Raw genomic sequence first — 25,111 nt, forward strand, 5'->3', positions numbered from 1 at the left:
TCGTCCGTCATGATGGAGGTAAGGGGAAACTCCTCTGCTCTACTGTAGTGTTCGATTCATGTTCGTAGAAGTAGTTGGGTTCGATAAGACCGTTCGTAATGCATAGATCTTGTTTGCGTAGAGCGACCAGCTCCAGCTTGTGCATCACACCGCAACACTCATCATTTGCGTACAAGCCTGGATCCTGATGGTCCACAAGAGAGCAGTTAGGCATGCTACTTATCCTCGTGTGACTTACGGACCTATGTTACAACGAGATCAGGAGAGGATTGCCAACCTAAACAACATCTACAACTGGAACAATGTAGAGGCCATCCAGATGCTACGGATGAGAATAGCCCCTTTCTATGCACTTGTTAAAACGTTCAGGGAAAGAGGACTGCTGACTGATAGCATCCACACCTCTGTCGAAAAACAAGTCGCAATGTTTCTTCATATCGTCGGTCATAACCAGAGGTTCAGAGTCATCCATAACACATTCAGGCGATCCACGGAGACTATCTCTCGGTACTTCCAGCAGGTGTTGTACGCAATTGGGGAGCTCAGAGGTGAAATGATCAAACCAACATCAATGAACACACCAACCAAGATCAAGAACAGCTACAGGTGGTTTCCCTATTTCAGGGTGAGTACAAAATCATGTTACTTATACATATCAGATGTGTGGCACTGTCAGAAACATGATTGTGTGCTAATCTTTTTACAGGATTGCATTGGGGCTATTGATGGTACTCATGTCACTGCAAAGGTACCGAGATCAATGTCTGCAGCATTTCGCGGGAGGAAGCACTACACCAGCCAGAACGTTCAAGCAGCTGTGGATTTCGATATGAGGTTCACCTACATGCTTGCAGGGTGGAAGGGTTTAGCTCATGATGCGAGCATCATGGCCGACAACTTGTCAAGGCCTGATGGGTTGCTAATCCCTGACGGTAAGGGATGACCCACAAGTATAGGGAATCGCAACAGTCTTCGAGGGAAGTAAAACCCAAATTTGTTGATTCGACACAAGGGGAGCCAAAGAATACTTATATGCCTTGACAGCGGAGTTGTCAATTCAGCTGCACCTGGAAAAGCACTAGCAACAGGATGATGTGAAAGCAGTGGTAATATGATGCGGCACCAGAATATAGTTGGTACAACTTTGATGGCGTGTTGACAGGGAAATGTGATGCGGCAGTAATATGAGAGCAATAGTAACACAGCAGTAGCAGTAACACAGAGGAGATGGCACTGGAAAATATCCCAGCGCGCAGTTGATTGAAAAACAATGATGATGAAATAAAGGACCGGGGTTCCCGACGATCTACACTAGTGGTAACTCTCCAGATAACAAGTGTTGGGTGAACAAATTACAGCTGGGCAATTGACATAATTGAATTTAGCATTAAGACAAAATATCCAGTCTATTAATATCGTAGGCACGTTTTCCATATATAGTCATACGTGCTCGCAATGAGAAACTTGCATAACATCTTTTGTCCTACCAGCCCATTTACATCGGGGCCTCAAGGGAAACTACTGGTAATTAAGGTACTCCTTTTAATAGAGCATCGGAGCAAAGCGTTAACACTTGGTGAAAACATGCGATCCTCATATCAAAGCCATCCCCTCCGGTTATCCCAATTCGAGATCACTTCGGAGCCTTGGGTTTCGGACAAAGACATGTGCATACAATTTGTAGATACAATCTAAGCAACAATTATAGAGCCTAGATCTAAGATCATGCCACTCGTGCACTAGTGACAAGCATTAAACATAACAATATTGTAGCAAAAAATACTTCACAAACTTATAAGATATGCTGAACATAATGATCAATCCATCGGATCCCAACAAACACAACACCGATTATATCATATGGATCTCAATCATGTAAGGCAGCTCATGAGATCATTGTATTGAAGCACATGGGAGAGAGTACCATCTAGCTACATCCAAGAACCCATAGTCCTTGCGGGAACTACTCACAAACCATCATGGAGTTGAAGTGGAGGCGGTGGAGTCAATGGCGATGGCTCCGGGGTGATGACCCACAAGTATAGGGGATCGCAACAGTCTTCGAGTGAAGTAAAACCCAAATTTATTGATTCGACACAAGGGGAGGTAAAGAATACTTATAAGCCTTAACAACCGAGTTGTCAATTCAGCTGCACCTGGAAAAGCACTAGCAACAGGGGTGATGTGAAAGTAGCAGTGATATGAGAGCAATAGTAACAGTAACACAGCAGCAGTAATAGTAATATGAGAGAAATGACACCAGAAAACAGTTGACATGTAGAACGAGTATATGATGATGAAATATGGACCGGGGTTCCCAGCTATCTACACTAGTGGTAACTCTCCAATAACAAGTGTTGGGTGAACAAATTACAGTCGGGCAATTGATAGGATTGAAATAGCATTAAGACAGAATATCAAGATCATTAATCATGTAGGCATGTTTTCCAATAATAGTCGTACGTGCTCGCAATGAGAAACTTGCACAACATCTTTTGTCCTACCAGCCGGTGGCAGCCGGGCCTCAAGGGAAACTACTGGATATTAAGGTACTCCTTTTAATAGAGTACCGGAGCAAAGCATTAACACTCCGTGAAAACATGTGTCCCTCACATCACCGCCATCCCCTCCGGTTGTCCCGATTTCGTCACTTCGGGGCCTTTGGTTCCGGACAGGTGACATGTGCATACAACTTGTAGATACAATCTAAGCAATAAGTATAGAGCTCAAATCTAAGATCATGCCACTCGGGCCCTAGTGACAAGCATTAAGCATAACAAGATTGCAGCAACAATAACTTCATAAACTTTTTAGATAGACAATCATAACGTAACAATCCATCGGATCCCGACAAACACAACACCGATTACATCAGATGAATCTCAATCATGTAAGGCAGCTCATGAGATCATTGTATTGAAGTACATGGGGAGAGAATACCAACTAGCTACAGCTAGAACCCGTAGTCCATGGGGGAACTACTCACGGAGCATGATGGAGGCGATGGCGTCGATGGAGATGGCTTCCGGGGCACTTCCCCGTCCCGGCAGAGTGCCGGGACGAGACTTCGTCCCCGAATTGGAGTTTCGCGATGGTGGCGGCGCCCCCGGAGTCTTTCCGGAGTTTCGTCAAGAGTTACGGTGTTTTTAGGTCGAAAGGGATTTTATAGGCGAAGAGGCGGCGCAGGGGGGCACACGGGGCGCCACACCACGAGCCGGCGCGGGCCCGGGCCAGGCCGCGCCGCCCTATGGTGTGGTGGCCCTCCGGCCCCTCTCCGACTCTTCTTCGGTGTTCGGACGCTTCGGGAAAAATAGGAGGTTTGGTCTTCGTTTCGTCGAATTCGAGAATATTGCCCGAACGGCCTTTCTCGGAACCAAAAACAGCGTAAAACGAGAACCGGCACCTGTGGCATCTTGTTAATAGGTTAGTTCCGGAAACCGCATGAAATCATCATAAAGTGCAAGCAAAACATGTAAGTATTGTCATAAAACAAGCATGGAACGACAGAAATTATGGATACGTCGGGGACGTATCAGCATCCCCAAGCTTAGTTCTGCTCGTCCCGAGCGAGGTAAACGATAAAAAGAATAATTTCTGTAGTGACATGCTACTTACATAACCTTGATCATACTATTACAAAGCATATGAAATGAATGAAGTGACTCAAGGCAATGATCTATAGTTGCTAACAAATAGATAACATATAGCAAAACTTTTCATGAAGAGTACTTTCAAGACAAGTATCAAAAGTCTTGCACAAGAGTTAACTCATAAAGCAATAAGTTCAAAGTAAAGGCATCGAAGCAACACAAAGGAAGATATAAGTTTCAGCGGTTGCTTTCAACTTGTAACATGAATATCTCATGGATAATTGTCAACACAAAGTAATATGATGAATGCAAATAAGAAAGTATGTAAGAATCAATGCACAGTTGACACAAGTGTTTGCTTCTAAGATGGAAGGAAGTAGGTAAACTGACTCAACATAAAGTAAAAGAATGGCCCTTCAAAGAGGAAAGCATCGATTGCTATATTTGTGCTAGAGCTTTGGTTTTGAAAACATAAAGAGAGCATAAAAGTAAAGTTTTGAGAGGTGTTTGTTGTTGTCAACGAATGGTAATGGGCACTCTAACCCCCTCGTTAGACAAACCTTCAAAGAGCAGCTCCCATGAATTATTTTTATTTTTGGGTGGCACTCCTTCCAATCTTTCTTTCACAAACCATGGCTAACCGAATCCTCGGGTGCCTGCCAACAATCTCATACCATGAAGGAGTGCCTTTTTATTTTAGTTTCATTATGATGATGACACTCCTCCCAACCTTTGCTTACACAAGCCATGGCTAACCGAATCCTCGGGTGCCGTCCAACAATCACATACCATGGAGGAGTGTCTATTTTTGTTAATTAATTTGGGATCGAGAATCCCATTGCCGGCTCTTTTTGCAAAATTATTGGATAAGCGGATGAAGCCACTAGTCCATTGGTGAAAGTTGCCCAACAAGATTGAAAGATAAACACCACATACTTCCTCATGAGCTATAAAACATTGACACAAATCAGAGGTAATAAATTTTGAATTGTTTGAAGGTAGCACTCAAGCAATTTACTTTGGGATGGCAGGAAATACCACATAGTAGGTAGGTATGGTGGACACAAATGGCATAGTGGTTGGCTCAAGTATTTTGGATGCATGAGAAGTAATCCCTCTCGATACAAGGCTTAGGCTAGCAAGGCTATTTGAAGCAAACATAAGTATGAACCGGTACAACAAAACTTACATAAGAACATATTGCAAGCATTATAATACTCTACACTGTCTTCCTTGTTTCTCAAACACTTTTACCAGAAAATATCTAGACCTTAAGAGAGATCAATTATGCAAACCAATTTTAACAAGCTCTACAGTAGTTCTCCACTAATAGGCTTAGACTACATGAAAAAACTTAATCATGATCTACTTGAGAGCTCAAAACAATTGCCAGGTGTCAAATTATCCAAGACATATGAGGCATTTTCCTTTTCCAACCAAATATAAATAAGTGCAATAGCTTCCAACTTTTATCATTGAACATTAAAAGTAAAACGAAGAACACGAGTGTTCATATGAAAAAGCGGAGCGTGTATCTCTCCCACACAAGGATTGCTAGGATCCGATCTTATTCAAACAAAACAAAAATAAAAGCACACAGACGCTCCAAGTAAAACACATAAGATGTGACCGAATAAAAATATAGTTTCAGGGGAGGAACCTAATAAGTTGATGAAGAAGGGGATGCCTTGGGCATCCCCAAGCTTAGACGCTTGAGTCTTCTTGAAATATGCAGGGATGAACCACGGGGGCATCCCCAAGCTTAGACTTTTCACTCTTCTCGATCATATATCATCCTCCTCTCTTGACCCTTGAAAACTTCCTTCACACCAAACTTCTCATAAACTTCATTAGAGGGGTTAGTACTCAAAAAATTTGAATCCACCTTGGTCCTGTAGTGGCACATTGCAAGAACTCAATAAAACATTAGCTACAGCCCTCTACGTCTAGAAAACCTCGCTTAAAGTCCACAAGAGACAATGCAAAAAACAGAGACAGAATCTGCCAAAACAGAACGGCCAGTAAAGACGAATTTTAATAAAATACTTCCGTTGCTCAAATCAGAAAACTCAAAACTAATGAAAGTTGCGTACATATCTGAGGAACACGCACGTAAATTGGCATATTTTTCTGAGTTACCTACAGGGAAAACAGCCCAGATTCGTGACAGATAGAAATCTGTTTCTGCGCAGAAATCCAAATCTAGTATCAACCTTCGATTAGAGGCTTCACTTGGCACAACAAAACACAAAACTAAGATAAGGAGAGGTTGCTACAGTAGTAAACAACTTCCAAGACACAAATATAAAACAAAGTACTGTAGCAAAATAACACATGGGTTATCTCCCAAGAAATTGCTTTCTTTATAGCCATTAAGATGGGCTCAGCAGTTTTAATGATGCACTCGCAAGAAATAGTATTCGAAGCAAAAGAGAGCATCAAGAGGCAAATCCAAAACAAGTTTAAGCCTAACATGCTTCCTATGAATAGAAATCTTGTACACAAATAAATTCATGAAGAACAAAGTGACAAGCATAAGAAGATAAAACAAGAATAACTTCAAAATTTTAAGCACATAGAGAGGTGTTTTAGCACCATGAAAATTTCTACAACCATGTTTTCCTCTCTCATAATAATTTTCAGTAGCTTCATGAACAAACTCAACAATATAGCTATCACATGCAGCATACTTTTCATGATTTCCAAACACATAATTTTTATCAAGTTCAAGAATAGTGGAATTAAAACTTTCAAACTTACTTTTATTAATAATATAACAAGGTAGTTGATCAATCTCAATAGATATGGGACTCATAGAATAAGTCAAGAACTCTCCAATCCCATTTTCATTAGTAGTACAATTAATATTATCAAGTAACATAGGACCATCATCTAGAGCTTTATCATAGACATTTGCCAAACAAAATTCTTTAGTACCATGCATTTCGACATCAGGCTCAAACAAAGCATTATCATAAGATTTATCAAAGTATCATGGATTATCATAAATAACAGTAGCATAATTATTCTCACAAGTTTTACTCATAGGTACTATTTCAAGAGAATCCACAGGAACATAACATTCAACCTCTTCCGGTAAGCATGGAGGACAATCAAATAGTGTAAGAGATAAAGAGTTACTCTCATTAGAAGGTTGACATGGGTAGCTAATCCATTCTTCCTCCTTTTGTTCATCACTCTCCTCTTCTTTTTCATCCAATGAGCATTCAGGTTCATCAATTTCCTCCTCTTTTTCATCCAATGAGTTTTCAGGTTCATCAATTTCTTCTTCCATTGGTTCCTGCAAATTGTGAGTGAATTCTTGTGCATTAATGTGTCTCTCTTTATAATCAAGGATATAAGGATTCCTACTGTAGCATTCTATGCAAGAATTAAGGATAGTAGAGACATAATCTTTAAGGCCCTTACAAACAACACAAGTTTCATAATTCTCAACCATGAAGGATTCTATCTCGGAGGCTCCCATAAATAAGACAAATTGTTCTACCTCTTCGAACCCATAATGAATATAGCAATTCCGATTATAGTTCTTAATAAAAAATTCCTCACTAAAGCCACATTGAAATTTAAGATGTTTAGTATCCTGTTGAGAGAAACAGTTTATATCATGGCATTCAAGCAAGATTTTAGCAATTGTATTCAATTTTTTTTATCATAGCACTCATTATTTTACCAGTTCTTGATTCTCTATAACAGTTATAACATTCTATAAGCTCCAAGTAGGTTGTTGGTTCTCCAATAACAGCAGTTTTTAATTTTTTGGTTTTTCAAATTTTTATGGATTTTTGGATATATAGGAAAAGTAAAACAAAACTGAAATAAACTAGACAAAAGTAAACTAAGCAAACTAATACTAGACAGAAATAAACTAAGCACAAATAAACTAGACAAAAGTAAACTAAGAAAAACAAAATAAAGTAAAACAAAAACAGCGAGAGAGGTAGAGTGTACTCCCGGGTGAACTTATGAGTAGAGCTATGCCTCCCCGGCAACGGCGCGTGAAAATAGTCTTGATGACCCACAAGTATAGGGGATTGCAACGAGTCTTCGAGGAAGTAAAACCCAAATTTATTGATTCGACACAAGGGGAGGTAAAGAATACTTATAAGCCTTAACAACCGAGTTGTCAATTCAGCTGCACTGGAAAAGCACTAGCAACAGGGGTGATGTGAAAGTAGCGAGTGATATGAGAGCAATAGTAACGAGTAACACGAGCGAGCAGTAATAGTAATATGAGAGCAATGGCACCGAGAAAACGAGTTGACATGTAGAACGAGTATATGATGATGAAATATGGACCGGGGTTCCCAGCTATCTACACTAGTGGTAACTCTCCAATAACAAGTGTTGGGTGAACAAATTACAGTCGGGCAATTGATAGGATGGAAATAGCATTAAGACATAATATCAAGATCATTAATCATGTAGGCATGTTTTCCAATAATAGTCGTACGTGCTCGCAATGAGAAACTTGCACAACATCTTTTGTCCTACCAGCCGGTGGCAGCCGGGCCTCAAGGGAAACTATCTGGATATTAAGGTACTCCTTTTAATAGAGTACCGGAGCAAAGCATTAACACTCCGTGAAAACATGTGTCCCTCACATCACCGCCATCCCTCCGGTTGTCCCGATTTCGTCACTTCGGGGCCTTTGGTTCCGGACAGTGACATGTGCATACAACTTGTAGATACAATCTAAGCAATAAGTATAGAGCTCAAATCTAAGATCATGCCACTCGGGCCCTAGTGACAAGCATTAAGCATAACAAGATTGCAGCAACAATAACTTCATAAACTTTGTAGATAGACAATCATAACGTAACAATCCATCGGATCCCGACAAACACAACACCGATTACATCAGATGAATCTCAATCATGTAAGGCAGCTCATGAGATCATTGTATTGAAGTACATGGGGGAGAGAATACCAACTAGCTACAGCTAGAACCCGTAGTCCATGGGGGAACTACTCACGGAGCATGATGGAGGCGATGGCGTCGATGGAGATGGCTTCCGGGGGCACTTCCCCGTCCCAGCAGGGTGCCGGAACGGAGACTTCTGTCCCCCGAATTGGAGTTTCGAGATGGTGGCGGCGCCCCGGAGTCTTTCCGGAGTTTCGTCAAGAGTTACGGTGTTTTTAGGTCGAAAGGGATTTTATAGGCGAAGAGGCGGCGCGAGGGGGGCACTCGGGGCGCCACACCACGAGCCGCCGCGGGCCCAGGCCAGGCCGCGCCGCCCTATGGTGTGGTGGCCCTCCGGCCCTCTCTCAGACTCTTCTTCGGTGTTCCGGACGCTTCCGGGAAAAATAGGAGGTTTGGTCTTCGTTTCGTCGAATCCGAGAATATTGCCCGAACAGCCTTTCTCGGAACCAAAACACGACAGAAAACAGAACCGGCACTGTGGCATCTTGTTAATAGGTTAGTTCCGGAAAATGCATGAAATCATCATAAAGTGCAAGCAAAACATATAAGTATTGTCATAAAACAAGCATGGAACGACAGAAATTATGGATACGTCGGGGACGTATCACGGGGGCACTTCCCCGTCCCGGCAGGGTGCCGGAACAGAGACTTCTGTCCCCCGAAACTTGGTTTCGGTGATAACGACGGCTATGGAACTTTTCGTGGACGGAGGGTGATATGTTGCGGAGTTTTTAGGTCAGACGGGTCTTATAGGCGAAGAGGCGACGCGAGGGGGTGCACGGGGTGCCCATACCACCCCCAGGCGCGGCCAGGCCTGGGCCCGCGCCTGGTATGGCTGCCCCGTGGCACATCCCCGTCTCCCCTTATGGCTCCCGTAGTCTTCTGGTATATTAGAATTTCTGTGTTTTCTCCAGAATTTTCGAAGCACTTTCTATTTTGGACATTTTGTGCAATAAACAGACATAATAAACAGAAACTGGCACTGTGGCACTTGTTAATAGGTTAGTCCAATAAATGTCATAAAATGATGCAAAGTGCACATAAAACATAGAGGAATTGGTGTAAAACAAGCATGAAGCATCAAAAATTATAGATACGTTTGCAACGTATCAACATCCCCAACCTTAACTCCTGCTCGTCCTCGAGTAGGTAAGTGATAACAAACAAATAATTTTTGAAGTGACATGCACCTTCAAAGTTCAAAGGATGACTAAATACAAATAATTTAAGAACAAGTAATAACACATTCGTGATTCAATCAATAATAATTTTGGGACCAGCACATAAAACTAAGAATGACAACTATATATGCTCTCTTAACGGTGCATGAACTTAGAAGATGAAGACTCAACATAAAAGTAAAAGAAAGACCCTTCGCAGAGGGAAGCAGGGATTACTCATGTGCTAGAGCTTTTTATTTTGAAAGCATGGAAACAATTGTGTCAACGGTAGTAATAATTCATATGGGTTATGTATAAAACTTCCTATAAGTTGCAAGTCTCATGCATCGAATACTAATAGTGCCCGCACCTTGTCCTAATTAGCTTGGATTTCCATGGATTATCATCGGATTACCTATGTTTTAACCAAGTGTCACAAAGCGGTACCTCTATGCCACCTGTACAAAGGTCCAAGGAGATAAATCGTATTTGATTTCTCGATTTTGATAGATCTCAACTTAAGGACATCCATACCGGGACAACATAGAAAACAGATAATGGACTCCTCTTTTTAATGCTTTAAGCATTCAACAATAATAATATCTCATAAGAGATTTTGAGGATTTGAGTGTCCAAGCTGAAACTTCCACCATGATACATGGCTTTGGTTGGCGGCCCAATGTTCTTCTCTAACAATATGCATACTCGAACCATTTCAACTCATGGCAAATCTCCCTTACTCCAGGCAAGACGAACATGCATAGCAACTCACATGAACTGTGATTTATGTGTGATGGGAGGTGAGAGCATGGTAAGGCTACCTGTCGTAGAGAAGAGGTAATGGTAGACATGCCTGGATGGTACCAAAGATGCCTAATATCATCTCCATCGAGATTTGGGCTTGGCTGCAGGCAAACAAACAGAAAGTCCTTTTTGGCCCAACCGACACATCCCGACCTACCAAACAACAGGCCAATTTCGGTCCATGGCTCGTTCTGAACGCGCAAGTGTGCTTGCACGGCTGCCCCAGTGAGCCACGAATTAGGCCCATGCAACCAAACACGCTCCTAGAGGATCTCCAACAATCCTCAACAATAGGGCCTTGCCCAAAAAACTGTTTTTATTGGACGTGGGAAGGCAAAAATCGTGATTCAACAGATGCCCAATCCTAGAATGAGCCCAATTTCTTTTTGGACATGCCTAAACAAGCCTAATTGTGGGCTGCATATTTGCGGCACGCATTGCACGCCGCAATATCGAACCTACATGCACGCAGGCCAACTCTGAACTCTCCCACGAGTGACCACCTATCCCTCCTCGATTGCCGCCGGCAAAATCCCGGCCATGTCGGGTGGTTCCGACACTCCCCCACCCCTCTCTTCTCCTCCGCTCGCCGGAGCAGTTCCGCCGCCTCAGACAACCACCCAAGCCATCACCGCATCCAACCCCGCCATCATCCACGACCAGATATCTGCACCGCCACGGCGCCGCGCCGCACCGGCGAACGCGCAAGAGCTAGTCCCACCACCGGCGCCACTACCGAGGGCAATGAAGCATGCCCAGACCGACGAGAAGCGGGCGACATCTGCGGCTGCATGCCGTATTTTAGGAGGTCTGAAATATTGCAGCTGGTTGGGTGCTTATAAACTGTATTTTGATAAGGCCTTTTACAATGGGGAGTTTTTGTAAGGCCTTCCATAACGGGGAGTTTCTTAGCACATTTTGATAGGTGCAATTAAAACCTGAGAGACCACTACTCCAATGCATTGTCCTTTAGCTGTTGTTTCTTAGAAATGATCCCATTTAATAATTTTAGCCTTATGCATGTTTATGATTGGACTAGCTAATATTTTTATCTATAATTCCGCGCGAGGGTTGTATCTTAGCTTACTCCGATACAACAAACATCTATTTTTCTTGAATCATATGCCACATCAGCAAGGTATATCTAAAAATAAACGCTATGTGTACACACCCTCTACAAAACGGATCATGACTGAAATTGAATCATGAGCTGCGTCTTGAGTCCACCTGTCGCTTTGATGAGGTCAAATCAAAACACTGTGTAACGGTTACCTCCGCAGCCGCGCTTCCCCCCAACGTATACCTTCCCTCCATCTGCTCTGCCTCCCCGTCCCACCGCCCAACACCAGCAGCAATTACCCATCCCCAATCCAGCGCAGCTCAGATCCCATCTCGCGGCGGCGCCATGGGAGCCGACTCGACGGACCTCTCACCCCCGCCGCCGGAGCCGACGGCGTCCCCGGAGCCGGAGATCCTCCTCCGGAAAGACGACCGGGTACGCCCCTGCCCGGCCCCGTTTCTCTGCGCCCGGTTTCCCGACGTTCTTCTCTCATCCTCATCCCGGTTCGATTCCATTTCAGGACTGGAAGGCGGACATGATGTCGGCGCTGGGGGAGTCGGTCTCCTTCGGCCGCTTCCTCTCCGAGCCGCTCGACTGGGGCAAGTGGTCCGCCTTCCACCACAACCGCTACCTCGAGGAGGCGGCGGGGCAGTCGCGCCCCGGATCCGTCGCGCGGAAGAAGGCCTTCTTCGAGGACCGCTACGCCAGGAAGCGCAAGAGCGAGGCCGACGCCGACGCCGACGCCGGCGCTGACGAGGACGCGCGTGGTGTCGATACGGATGCCGCCGCGTACGGCGGCGGCGGCGGCGGCGGCGGCGGCGCGTGCTGGTCGGCAGGCTCTTCGTGTATGACGGACGAGCCTGCCGGGGGCGTCGATTCGTCTCGGGATTTTGCCGTCATTGTCGATGATGCGCCCGTTGATGACGCCGAGGAGGAGCTCAAGGCCGTGACCGACGCTGTTGGGTTAGCTTGCGGCTTCGGTAACACGGATGAGCGGTCACATCATGTGCAAGCTGCTGAAGCGGGAAAGGGGTTGCGGTTCGATGATGGCGGTATCGTGGCTGCTGCTGACTCCCTTGAGAAGCAACCGTTACAGGTTACAGTTCAGTACCTTTTTATTCATTCATTTCCAACAAGTACATATCATCTTTGATTAGAATTTAGAAGTACTACACCCAGAAACTAGAATGGGAATACTTTGCCATCTGGGCAAGCTCATGTGCTACCTGGGTGGTAGCACCTCTGCTAATGTGCTACCTGGCATCTCCCCCACCATAAATACCATCCTGTGATAGCAAAAATTTCTGCCGGTGATTGCATCCCCAACACTGAGGTGAAATGCGGCTGGGAGAATAACAAAAGTCCATATACTGCCGGCCCAGCTCTGTCTACTTGACATGCTACATCAATCATCAGATCAAGTACCAAACACTCTTAGCTCGTGGACACAAGAAAAGTAGGTGTTTAATGTTGTCCCCTCCTGCTAGGCTAATAGGGCATTTTCATCTTACTTTCTGTATGTCGATCTGCAAGCATCGCTCCACAGGGAATAGTGACATGCATCGTTCTCCATAAGAAAATTTTAATTTTCGCAGGGATTCAGAGCGACCTGATTTTATCCCTGATAGGATGAGGATTAATCATGCCTTGTTCATGCCCATGATTTAATCGTTGTCCAAACCTTGACACCCATTCAGCATAATTTGCTGATCTAACAGAAAAGACTCATGTTTTTTGTTAAATACTCATGCCACAAAGTCATCCATACCAAAATGTGTCAATGGGATAAAACAAATAATGCTGATCTACCGGCCAAAAGGTTTGCTGAATTAGTCTTCATCCCGTTGATTAGTAGCCAGATCAATCAGATCACACACCTTTGATATCAAATTTTGGCCTCCCCTACTAATATAACCTTCCTGGATCCACAGATGGGAATCCATTCATCTGTCCAATGCGTCCCAATTTCAATGTTTTCAAACGAGAGTGTTTCATAACATGCTGTTGAATGTTACTCAAGAAATCTGTCAATAAAAAAAATGTTACTAACGAACTGAAGCATGTGGGTTCTTTTGCAGGAGAGTTCCATTGTCAATCAGGGTATAACAGAATCTGTTAAGAATAAAAGGCTTCCGATAGCATCGCTATTTCAGAAGCGTATGGAATTCAGTTCTCCCCCATCAGAAAAGAAAACACCGTCTTCGTCAGTGAAACGGCGGTCGACACTTTGTTCAGCAAAGGAGAACAGCTCACCATCTCCTAGCACTGACAGTAACAAGCAGGAAGAAGCTTCAGTTGCTCACAAGAGGTCTACATTTGGTGCGTTGCATATGTCTACAAACTTCAGGAGACGTGAAATGGGCAATCCTGCTTCAAGATCAACATATCTTGGCTCAACAATTGCTTCAAGGATTAGTCAGTTGGACTCTGCAAGCAGGCCGGTGAAAGATACTCATCCTAAAGTGAACCAATTTAGGCAAACAAAAAAGGTCTGGAATTGTCTCTGATGCATGGTGTGTATTTAACGTTATGGATTTAAAATTTTCTATTCTCACTAATAAGTTGGTTTACTGGATATTTCAGGGATTTTTCAAAGGTATGCCAGAAATAGCTTCAAGAACATCTCCGCAACATGAACAGAGGTAGCACCCAAATCCAAAAGTTAGCATAGCAATTGATTGGACTATGAGCTCATAGGAAAACATTTTCACCTCACAAAGATGGAATAAAATGGAAAGCATTCTCTCTAAAATCTGAGGATATTACTCCCTCTGTCCCACGAAGGTTGTCTGAGATTTGTCAAAAAAATGGATGTATATAGACACTAAATAGCATCTACATACATCCAAATTTTGACAAATCTAAGACAACCTTCATGGGAAGGAGGCATGCTTTCATTTTCTCGTGCTAATCCAGTTCATGACATAGCATTATTAAAATGCAAAAACTATCATTTGAGTGTATCCTCTTCCATCATCCAGGTCTTCACATGTCAGTGTGGCGAGGGTCAAAGAAAAGTTGTTCGGTTCAACTGCGTCACTGGTGCATCCCAAAACAAATATAGCTAAAGAAAATATGGTAATCACTTGTGCTTGAATGAGAAAGTGGTACTGGTTATGTTGAGTCCCCTTCTTTTGCATTAAATTTTATTCAGGGAGTGTCGCATTAAGACAATGTCTGTGGATAATAAATATAAAAATACAAGCAAAAAGTTATTTTCTTGTAAGCAATTTATTTGCATAACTTGTGACACTTAAAAACAACCAATGACCTACCAGATAACTATTCGATCATTCTGTAATCAATGTGTGTTTCCCAATAGAAGATAATACCAAAAGAAAAGGATTGCAGTACATTATATAACAATATGCATAATTGTTATGCAGGTAAACGCCAACAACGAATCTGAGTTGAAAGAAATGAGTCCGAGCATTCGTTTCAAAGCCAGGCAACCGCCAAATTTCTATTGGAAAAATAAAGAACCGAAAGATTCAAGTCAGCAGGTACTATTGCATCAGAATCCTATTAGCTGGCAAAGCCAGCCATAGCAATTACTGGCAGCATGTATGTTAAGTTACTAAAGAAAATAGAGCTAAATGTTAATTTAGCTTATTGTTCAAAAGCATGTTTTGGAGATTTTGTCTCTTTACAGTCTGACACTAGATACCACTGTTGACTTCTGTAAATGTTGTCGGTTCGAAACTTTGTCAGGTGTCTAAATGTAGTAGTGTTCTTGAGGATATGGATTATGGAACATGATTGCAATGGATCCAGGCCCATGTTACTGGCTAACAAACACTTCAACCTATTGATCCATATTCTTAGCCTCACATGGCCAAATGGCCAATGACTGTTACACCCTGGTTCCTGTAACTATGAATTAACATGATCCATGAACAATATAGAATTATACCTAGCTAAGAATGTGTCCAAGGGGACTAGTATTCTTGAGATTTGGATCCATGATCACAGTGGATCCAGGCCCATGACTGTTACTTGACCCTGGTTCCTTGTAGCATCTATTATTTCTGGCAGTCGGGTATAGTGTTTCAGTTCCACCAAGTTTAAGTCTCTTGGGCTTTAAAAGCAAACGAGATCTAAAATATAGGAGGAGTAAAAACTGCTTCGTGCCTAGTTTATGGAACTTCAAGCTGCCTGAGAACTGGTTGTTTGTGCATTATGGGTGAGATTTGTGGAACAGGGCGCTGATCATTCAGTCAAATGTTTATTCATTGCAGTTTTGCACTGATTTCGGATGTTTATTTCATTAAACATTTACTGAATCTTCCGAGAACACTGGAACTAGTCTGTAAAGCCCAAAGAGATTTCACTTGTGTAATTGTGTTTGCCCACTCTAGTTAAGGTGAAAGAGAGTCATATAATTATAGTACTTAGAAATGCTAGATGAAAAAACAATGACACTTGCAAACAAAACAGAATCACCGTTTGTCAAGACTGTTTAGAGGGAATACAACAGTAATTATGATTTAGCAAGAACTGGTTTATAATTGATGCTACCATTCAAAGAAAAATCACTATGCTGCCCATGTCTTTCATTCCTAGTCAACAAATGCTGTAAATTTTCTTAACCTGTTTTGTTACCAAAGTTATTATATGTATTTCTTACAACAAGGGTCTAAATGCAGAGTGCCCAAGAGACTCCAGATCTGCCAAACAACGATCATCAACTGAATGATGCTAGTAAGCCACATGTAATGAGCAGAGGAGCCCCGAAGGACAAACAGACATGCTGTTTCCCACTTCGAAGGTTGTGTTAAGGCTTGTTGGGCTTCTAGTAAATTTTAGCTTATTCTTTTAGTTTAGTTATTTGGTGTTGTGTTATGTACATAGGTTCTAATCGGTAGTTATGCTATCATCTGATGTTATACTCAGATTCCTTGTTGTAGCCATTACTAGCATTTCTTGTTTGGAAGACAAAATGCATGAGTTGCAGAGCACTACTACATTTTCTATTGGACAAATCGATGGTGAAGAAATTGGCCGTATCGTAACATAGTGAGCATCCTCCATTCCATATTAAATGCCGTCTAGGTTCGCAATATTTACACAGATGCAATTTTTCTCTCGCACCATGAAAAGCGGGTGGAATCATTATCGAAAAAATAGAGGCGTGCGTTATAGCTCCGAATGCTCCGAATTCTATTGGACAAATCGATGGTGAAGAAATTGGCCGTATCGTAACATAGTGAGCATCCTCCATTCCATATTAAATGCCGTCTAGGTTCGCAATATTTACACAGATGCAATTTTTCTCTCGCACCATGAAAAGCGGGTGGAATCATTATCGAAAAAATAGAGGCGTGCGTTATAGCTCCGAATGCTTAGAGAGATGCTACAGGGACGGAGCCAGCTTCTCATGTCCCCTGGGGCAAAATGGACGGAATTACTGCTATAAACTTGATGAGGGGGCGAATTTGACCAAATCAGTGAGAAATTAGGATGTAATGACTAGTATTCTTCACAAAATCCCAATCACGGAGGTGGCTGAGCCCCCTTGTCTCCGCGCCTGGATGGTAGGATTAATCCAATTCACTTAGCACCTAAATAAGCGGTTCCCGTTGTACATGCCCTTAAGGCTTGTATTTATGCTTTTCTACAGCTTTTTCTTACAACATGTATTAAGGCTTGAAGTATTTATGCTTTTTAAAGCTTTTTCTTACGACACGTATTAAGGCTTGAAGTAGAGCTTCAAGTCCTTCAATAATAGGATTGCTATACTCTCTAAGAGCATATTTAACCGCGTCCTTCAAAGCATCTTCTCCTCTAAAGGTATTTGGGGCGCACCGGACATTTGATCGCTCCTAGCCTTGCGTCCCAAAGCCCCTTTTCGTCGGCGCGACTTAATACGGTGTCCGACGCCCTGAGCCCGTCCCCGCTACACAGGTGACGCTGCGGGGGCGCCAGACGCAACAAAAAGCCACGTCGGGAGTGGCGGGCCAGCCTCGTCAGTAACGCAAAGCAGTTTCGTTTCTCCTGCCACTTTCCTCCATCCCCGCTCCTCGATGATCTCTATGTTTAGAGCGCGTTGAGGAACCAACTGAAGGATCTTTGTGGAGTGTAGATGTTGGCATGCTCTATGGGGCTGAATTTTCTAATTGTGATGAGGAACTGATGACGCTAGAGGCCATAATTTTCTTTCCCGCAATCGAGGACGACACACAGGGTTGTAGATCCGAAGAGGTGTTGCCATGGGAAGACTAAACTCCTCACGAGAGTCCGAATCAAAGGAATGGAGCTCAAGGAGCAGCTCATCATGAAAGAAATATGAGAAGATCGAAAGGGGAGGGGCTGTTGCAGAAAGAAGCTTGTTTAGGTTGCATCTGGGATTGATAGGCCTAAAGACCCCAAGACCATGTCAAGTTCACACCTAGATCTCTAGAACATGCAACCTCTAGCTTCGACCGGGGAACGAAGGCTCGCCCTGTTCGCCGATTGTAACTCATCCATTCATACATCTCAATCCACCATAGCAGGTTGTAGGAATGTTAGCTCACAAGAGCGAACTGAACCTGTGTAAAAAGATTCTGTTGTGTTCGTGTGTCTCTGTGTATTCGTGTTGTGCCAAAGACCGTGGAGTATGGAGAGTTTTTGTGCCCATTGCCGAACAAAAATTGGGGTGCCTAGCATCCTCGGTGTACGCGAATGCACCTGCGACCATGAAATTCTATACCCGATTGTAAAATAAGGTGACTGAGTAAACAACCAATAATTGATTCAGCATATTTGTATTCTCAAATGGTTTCATTAGAGTTATAAAATAATACTATAATTTGCTATCAATTGAAAATGTGACGGCATGGTTTAATGCCGAATTTGGAGGACGTGGGATAATCTTTAACAAATTGGCTAAACCTCCTACAACTAGGTTCCTAATGCTAGCGTTGTTTCTTTTGCGAGAAGCCACTATGACCGTATCATAGGTCTTGTCGTCCATCAACATACAAAAAATAACATTAGAAGTAAAACACGTGTAAGTAATAACAAAAAAAAATGACAAAGTTACTTTTCCATGTTATATTTCTGTATTTGACCTTTGTATTATTTTCACCAAATTTAGAGAGAATAAGAACTGGTTCTTATCAACACTTTTTTTGACGGCAAGGTTTTCATCAACACTTCAACATCCAATCGTTAGGTCAATATTTTCCCGTTCACAATATTTGATGGTCAAATTAGTATTAACTTTCAAGAACTGTGACAATTGTTACTTGTAAGGAGGTCCTAGTATGTGTGGCTACATGTATATGTATAGTTATTGTTTGGGCTGTGGTAAGAGTTCTCGGAAAAAAGGAGGCCTCCCGGGTTGCTCGCGCGGGCGGCTCCGGAGGCGATCGAAACCCTAGGAAACCACCACCCCGCGTGCTCCCCTCCCCTCGGCCGCCGCCGCTGCCAGGCCAGTGGCGGCGGCACCCAGCCGCCCGGCCATCAAAGATGGAGGGTGCGCGCAAACACACCCTGGTCCCTCGTCTTCACGCGGAGGCGGGCTACTGTGGGCTGTGCGAGGTGGGGCTGCGGCGGCGCACAGCAGTGCGGCCACCCGAGCTTGGTGGTGAGGCGGCGCTGGCTACGCGCGTCGCTCTGGTTGCTTGGCCTCTGGTGCTGCGGCGTTGCTGCCTTGCGGCGGTGGCAGGGCCCGATCTGGGCCCATCCGGGACCGATCTTGGCCACCCGCCGGAGGTCGGAGCGATGGGAGGTGCTGGTGCAGAGGTGCGGAAGGTGCTGCAGGATGGGAGGTTGCCGCCGGCATCGCGCGCGTGGCTCGATCGAGTTTTCGGGGCCGATCTGGGCCTGCCCAGGGCTGCAGCGGCAGCCGTGCTCAGCGCATGGGGTTGTCTGCACATGTGCCTGCTCCTTCGTCGTCTGTGTTGTCTGTGTTCCCATCGGGTTGTGGTTGTTGGGCTGGCAACGTTCAAGGGTTGTCCGGAGTGAAGCTGGAGGTCGTCGCCGTTTCCCTCGCCGGTGGCGAGTGCTGGCCTCTTGTGGGCGGAGTCCAGTTGTTGGTCTCCTTGTTGCATTTATGGATTGCGGGGCTGACGGATGGGTTGGGAGAAATCTCTATGCTGTTGCAGGATGACGGCGACGCCTGTGGGCGCCGTTACCTTCTTGGAGGCGTCGTTTAAGCCCTTCCATCATGCCTCCTCCCGAGCAACGGGGGAAACCCTAGTACCAGTTCACTGGTGCAGGTAGCGGCGGCGCTATGGCGTCGTCCCCTTCTTGGAGGCGCTGTTCGGGTTGCTCGTGGAGTCCCATGTTGGCATTTAGGTCGGTCGCTGCTCGGAGTGTGGGCATCTTGGGCGCAAGGTACACGGGCATCACCATTCCTTGGACGTCGCTATCCTCAGGTCCGGCCATGTTCTGCTGTCCACTCGCCGACTTCTTCTAGGCACTTTGGGTGGGCGGTACATCGACGTTGCCACCCTGGAGCTAGAGTTTGCTTCAAGCGGTTTTGCTTCTAGTTGTGACGCGGTCTCGAGGCCCTGTGTCCCAATCTGGTGCCTTCTTGGCCGATGGTTGGGCAAGGCGTGTGTGCTTGTCTTGTGTTTTCGGGTGCGTGTGGCTCGCCGTTTGGCTTCATGTGTAAGGGTTTTGGGTCTGGTTTACCTCATAAACTGGATCAATGTTGCTCCTTTTAAGCTTAATACAATGACGCGCAGCTCTCCGCGGGTTCTCGAAAAAAAATTGTTTGGGTAGGACGATCATGTACTGCACTAAAAGTCTTCTTAATTATAGTTTAATGTTTAGTTAAAATAACTGGTTATTCATGTTCTCGGTGGTGATAAACTAAACGCTCAGTTTTTCTCCCAGAAGCGTCGTCGTAATATTAGGACGGTCTAGCGGTCACAGACATCACCAAGGAAAATGTACGTAACCCGGAGAAATCCGGACGACCGGTGCATAGTAGAGACTGCTGGTTTATTCGATCGGATCTGCCTTTCAGATGCGGTTTAGTTTTTACACCGAGTCCTATGTTTTTGGGACCTCCGAATAACCGTTGGGCGGTCCATATATTTAAGTGACAATGTGAGCACTGTTGACAATTAGAACTACGCTTTTTTGGGTGGAGGGAGCTTATGCACCAGGGATTGGAGCCGAAGTGAATTTCGGCATCATTCCTCTCTACTAATGTCTAAACTAAAAAAGGAGGTAAAACAAACAAAACAAGAAATTAGTTACTGTAATCACATTCTACGTTAGCAAATAAGATATCAAATCTAAAAAAAACCATATGATCCTTTTTAAATAAAATTGAAGATAGACCGGGAATGGCCAAATGGAGATAGGTTCGGCTCTTTTCCGTGCTAAGCGTGCAAACTAAACATGCATTCCGTAAAGTTGCGCAAAAGGGAGTTAATTGGCGGGCAGTTGCATGGTCAAAAGCTAGCAGCATAGACCTAGACTTTCATGTTCTTGATCGTTCCACATGTCAAGCATTTGTAAAGGTTAACCAGATAATCACCTTATGGAGTCATTCCTCGAATCAAAAGCTAACAAGCTTTTTATAGTTGCAAGTTTCTTTCTGACTGCTCGTGAACGTGCAAAGAAGCACGTACCAAACCGTGACTTACACACATCAAAGATGGGTACTGAGTACTGACTGCTTAGTTACTTTCTGATGACACCCGCCGCTAATTAAGATGATAGTACAATGCTTCGTAGTACTGGATACTCTTGGGAATTTCTGGCGGTGTAGCCAACCGGAGCTCGTCTCGCCCAACGACTCGAGGAACCCACGAGCAAATTTGATGCTTTCTTGACTAGCTGGCTCCTGCATTGCAGACTAATTCTTTTCTATTGTTTTTGTGACTTCCAGCGCAGGTATTTGAAATCAGGACAATGCTGTTTTTCACATATTGCGTGCTTACATTGTTTATGGTGTTCAAATTGAATCGTAGCAGAATTAGCAGTTCCAATGTACTGTTTATTGTCAACTTTAGACACTTTGTAGCTAAATTAGCAGTTTTATTAATCTTTGCATCAATGTGTATGCTGTTCAACTTTGATCTTTGCCTGTTGCCATATTCAAATAATGTGCACCTACTGACGATCAGTCATTTGATTGCTTGTTTCGGTGCTCATCCATACTAGCTAACTGCTAACTGAGGATTAAACAAATGATTGCTGGTCTACACACAGAGGTGGTGCACATTAACGCCGTCACATGGGAAAGCTAGAGCGGCGACCCGTGGAGAAACTGTCGCCATTCATAAGTTAGGCTGACTAGCCGAAGTGCCAATGAGAGAGCTGGCCCGCCTGTAGCTATCCGACGTGGTGTCGGCAACGCCTTGTGTCCAGCGCTCTCAAGAGCCCCATAAGAGGCATACCATATGCTAAACCCTAGCCCAAAACTAGCAAGGACATGAAAGTATGTCATCAGATCCATCATTAGTTTAACATCTACTCCCTCCGGTCCTTTTTAATTGACTCAAATTTAGTATAATGTTATACTAAATCCGAGTCAATTAAAAGAGACCGGAGGGAGTAGTACACAATGTAACACAAAATATAATGTGTAGTATTTTTAATTGAATACACCATTTTTAATATAGAGCTTAGCATCCAAAACACCAGTCTTGAGACTGCGGCAACCTCTGAAATTCCTTGCATTTTTTCACACATATAAATATATTCGATATAGCACTATATATATAGTTATAAAAGAACACCGAACAGGAAAGGCGTCAGATCCACAACATACAATCCTTTTGTTGCAAAAATATCATCTGTTACACAAAAATACGAAAAAGAAACTTTTGCACTTTCTATTAATACTCTTATGTCCTCTTTAGTAGAGATTGACTCCTGTCTCTCAATTTAACTGTTTTTAGAAAGTTAGTTTACTTATTGAATCTCATACATTATTTTGCCAAGGAGAATAAAAGAATTGTATCATTCTTCTTTCAGTGTTGTTTAACTGAAAAAGGGAATAGTTACTGCAATTACATTCTAGTTAGCGAATAAGATACTCCAAAACTAGAAAAACAAAGAACCTTTTCTTTTATGAATAAAAAACGAAGATATACCAAAAATGGCGAAATGGAGATGATGTTTAGCTCTTCTCCGTGCTAAGCATGCAAACTAAACATTCCATAAAGTTGCGCACAAAGGAGTTCAATGGTGCGCGGGCACGTCGCATGGTCACAAGCTAGCAGCATAGAGCTAGACTATCATGCGCTAGATTCATGTAGAGCTTTTTCTAAAGGTTAATTAATCGGATAATCACCAAATAGATTCATTCCCGGCCTGAATCAAAAGTTATAAGGCTTTCCTATACTTACAAGTTTCTTTCTGACTGCTCGTGAACGTGCACAGACGGACCTAACAGACCGTGACTTGCACATCAAAGTTGGGTACTGACTGCTTAGCTTATTTGTAATACCGGCAGAACAATAGTTCCCAGAGTACTGTTACTAACGTTCAAGGTGGAACTCTTTGGGAGAGCTCGTCTCGCCCAACGACCCCAGGAACCCACGAGAAAATTTGATGCTTTATTGACTAGCTAGCTAGCTACCTCCTGCACTGCATACTAGTTCTTTTCAGTTGTTTTTGTGACTTCTAGCGCAGGTATTCGAAATCATCAGGACAATGCTGTTTTTCCCATGTTGCGTGCTTGCATTGTTTATGCTGTTCAAATTGACTTTGTAGGTAAATTAGCAGTTCCAGTACACTAGTGTACTGTATATTGTCAAACTCAGACACTTTGTAGCTAAATTAGCAGTTTCATCAATCTTTGCATCAATGTGTATGCCGTATTGATGTTCAGCTTTGATCTTTTGCCCGTTGCCGTATTCAAATAACGTGCGCCTATTGACGATTATGCATTGATAATTTGATATACTATCAACATATATCTCACTTTTGATTGCTTGTTTGAGTGCTCATCCGTACAAACTGCTAACTGAGGATTAAACAAATGGTGCTGGTTTACACGGCCCGACAAACGAATGGCCAGTCAAAAAGCATATCGATCGCGGCCTACAAACTGGATTAATCATACAAAGCTGCTGCCTAACCATGCACACACGACTGCGCGCCGCGCTTATCTACTTCCGTACCCAACCTAATTTATCAAACACTTTCACGCGCGACCACTGCGCCGGTCATGTCTACTATAAATACGGCAGCTCCAGCCGCACCATGTCCCCGTGCAACCAATCAAGGAGACACTGCATATTGCAACAGAATCAGGCTAGGGCTTGTGCGATGGGGAGAGGGAGTAAGTTGGCCTTTGCGTCTTTGTTTGGGCTTAGGAGTAAGAGGACGCAGGAGCAGGAAGAGCAGGATGCTGCGGCGAGGCGGCAGCAACAGCAGGAGGAGAGGTACCGCCGGGGCACGAGGGTGCGGCCAAGCGACGACGACTACTACTACGGCCGCCACTGGTATGCCGACCGCGACATCAACCGCAAGGCCTCCGAGTTCATCGACAGGGTGCACCGTGGGATGCTCACCAACGACGAGCAAGACCAAAACGAGTAGGCAATGTTAAGGTGAATCTGCATGCATCCGTGCGTGCAGATGAATGCATGATTGGTCTTGCTGCTATCTAGATCATCATGCGGTGCATCTGGTGATACATGATGTGTGTGTGTGTGTTCAATTGTGTGATTAGTCGGTTTGTTGGTGGTGCTTCAGCGTTTTATTATCCCTTATGTATACAATGCTTCTTTATGCAATGATTGGTGATATCATGGAATATCTGAATTCTATATTCTTGTCGTGGAAAATATTTTGTTCCCAAAATTCAACATCTGATTTCTATTCAAATGAAATATTTTTCCATAGAAAGATATCGACTACTACATCCGATCCATAATAGGTGTTAGGGATCTTAGTTCAAATTAGCTCAAGTTCAAATTAAAATCCCCAATTATTATGGATCGGAGAGAGAACTAAATTTTCATATTATTATCGATAGGAACATCTGGTTGGATTAAAACATTGTACAGGGAGGCTGCCATGAATGAACCACTCTCAGTCAGCACGAAATACATCGGACCCTTGCGTCAGATATACTGAATCTAGCCGTTGTAAGAGCATGTCTAGCAGGCCCCTTATATTTCTGCCCCGTATCTCGCCGCATTTTCGCCCCGTATCGAAAAGTTGCTAACGGAAGAGTCATTCCGTCTAGCAGACCCCGTATTTTGCCCCATATTTTCAAAAATAAAAACCCCGGGAAGTTCAATTTCATTGATCATACTACGGATCATACATACGGATCAACGATTCTACATCCAGAATGCGCGATCCTACTCGGGGAGGTCGACTAGGTACGAGTCCGCCCGTTGGAGATATGCCCAAGAGGCAATAATAAAAGTGGTTATTATATAACTTTATGTTTATGATAAATGTTTATATACCATGCTATAATTGTATTAACCGAAACACTGATACATGTGTGATATGTAAACAACAAAGAGTCCCTAGTAAGCCTCTTAACTAGCTTGTTGATTAATAGATGATTAGTTTCATAATCATGAACATTGGATGTTATTAATAACAAGGTTATATCATTATATGAATGATGTAATGGACA

The 25,111-nt window shown here is 43.6% G+C and overlaps 2 protein-coding genes across 2 annotated transcripts; both read left to right on the top strand.

Moving 5' to 3' along the window:
* Positions 1-11,904: 11,904 nt before the first annotated feature.
* LOC124656097 (protein WVD2-like 7) lies at positions 11,905-16,565 on the top strand. Its single transcript, XM_047194901.1, has 7 exons — positions 11,905-11,994; positions 12,080-12,655; positions 13,638-14,048; positions 14,143-14,201; positions 14,541-14,637; positions 14,946-15,062; positions 16,206-16,565. Exons 1-7 carry the CDS (start codon positions 11,905-11,907, stop codon positions 16,335-16,337), a joined length of 1,482 nt encoding a protein of 493 aa, XP_047050857.1. The 3' UTR covers positions 16,338-16,565.
* A 7,216-nt stretch (positions 16,566-23,781) lies between these two features.
* Positions 23,782-24,054, top strand: LOC124656098. Its single transcript, XM_047194902.1, has one exon. It carries the CDS (start codon positions 23,782-23,784, stop codon positions 24,052-24,054), a length of 273 nt encoding a protein of 90 aa, XP_047050858.1.
* Positions 24,055-25,111: the final 1,057 nt, after the last annotated feature.

This window comes from Lolium rigidum, chromosome 5 (assembly GCF_022539505.1).
Source record: "Lolium rigidum isolate FL_2022 chromosome 5, APGP_CSIRO_Lrig_0.1, whole genome shotgun sequence".
Lineage (NCBI taxonomy): Eukaryota > Viridiplantae > Streptophyta > Magnoliopsida > Poales > Poaceae > Lolium > Lolium rigidum.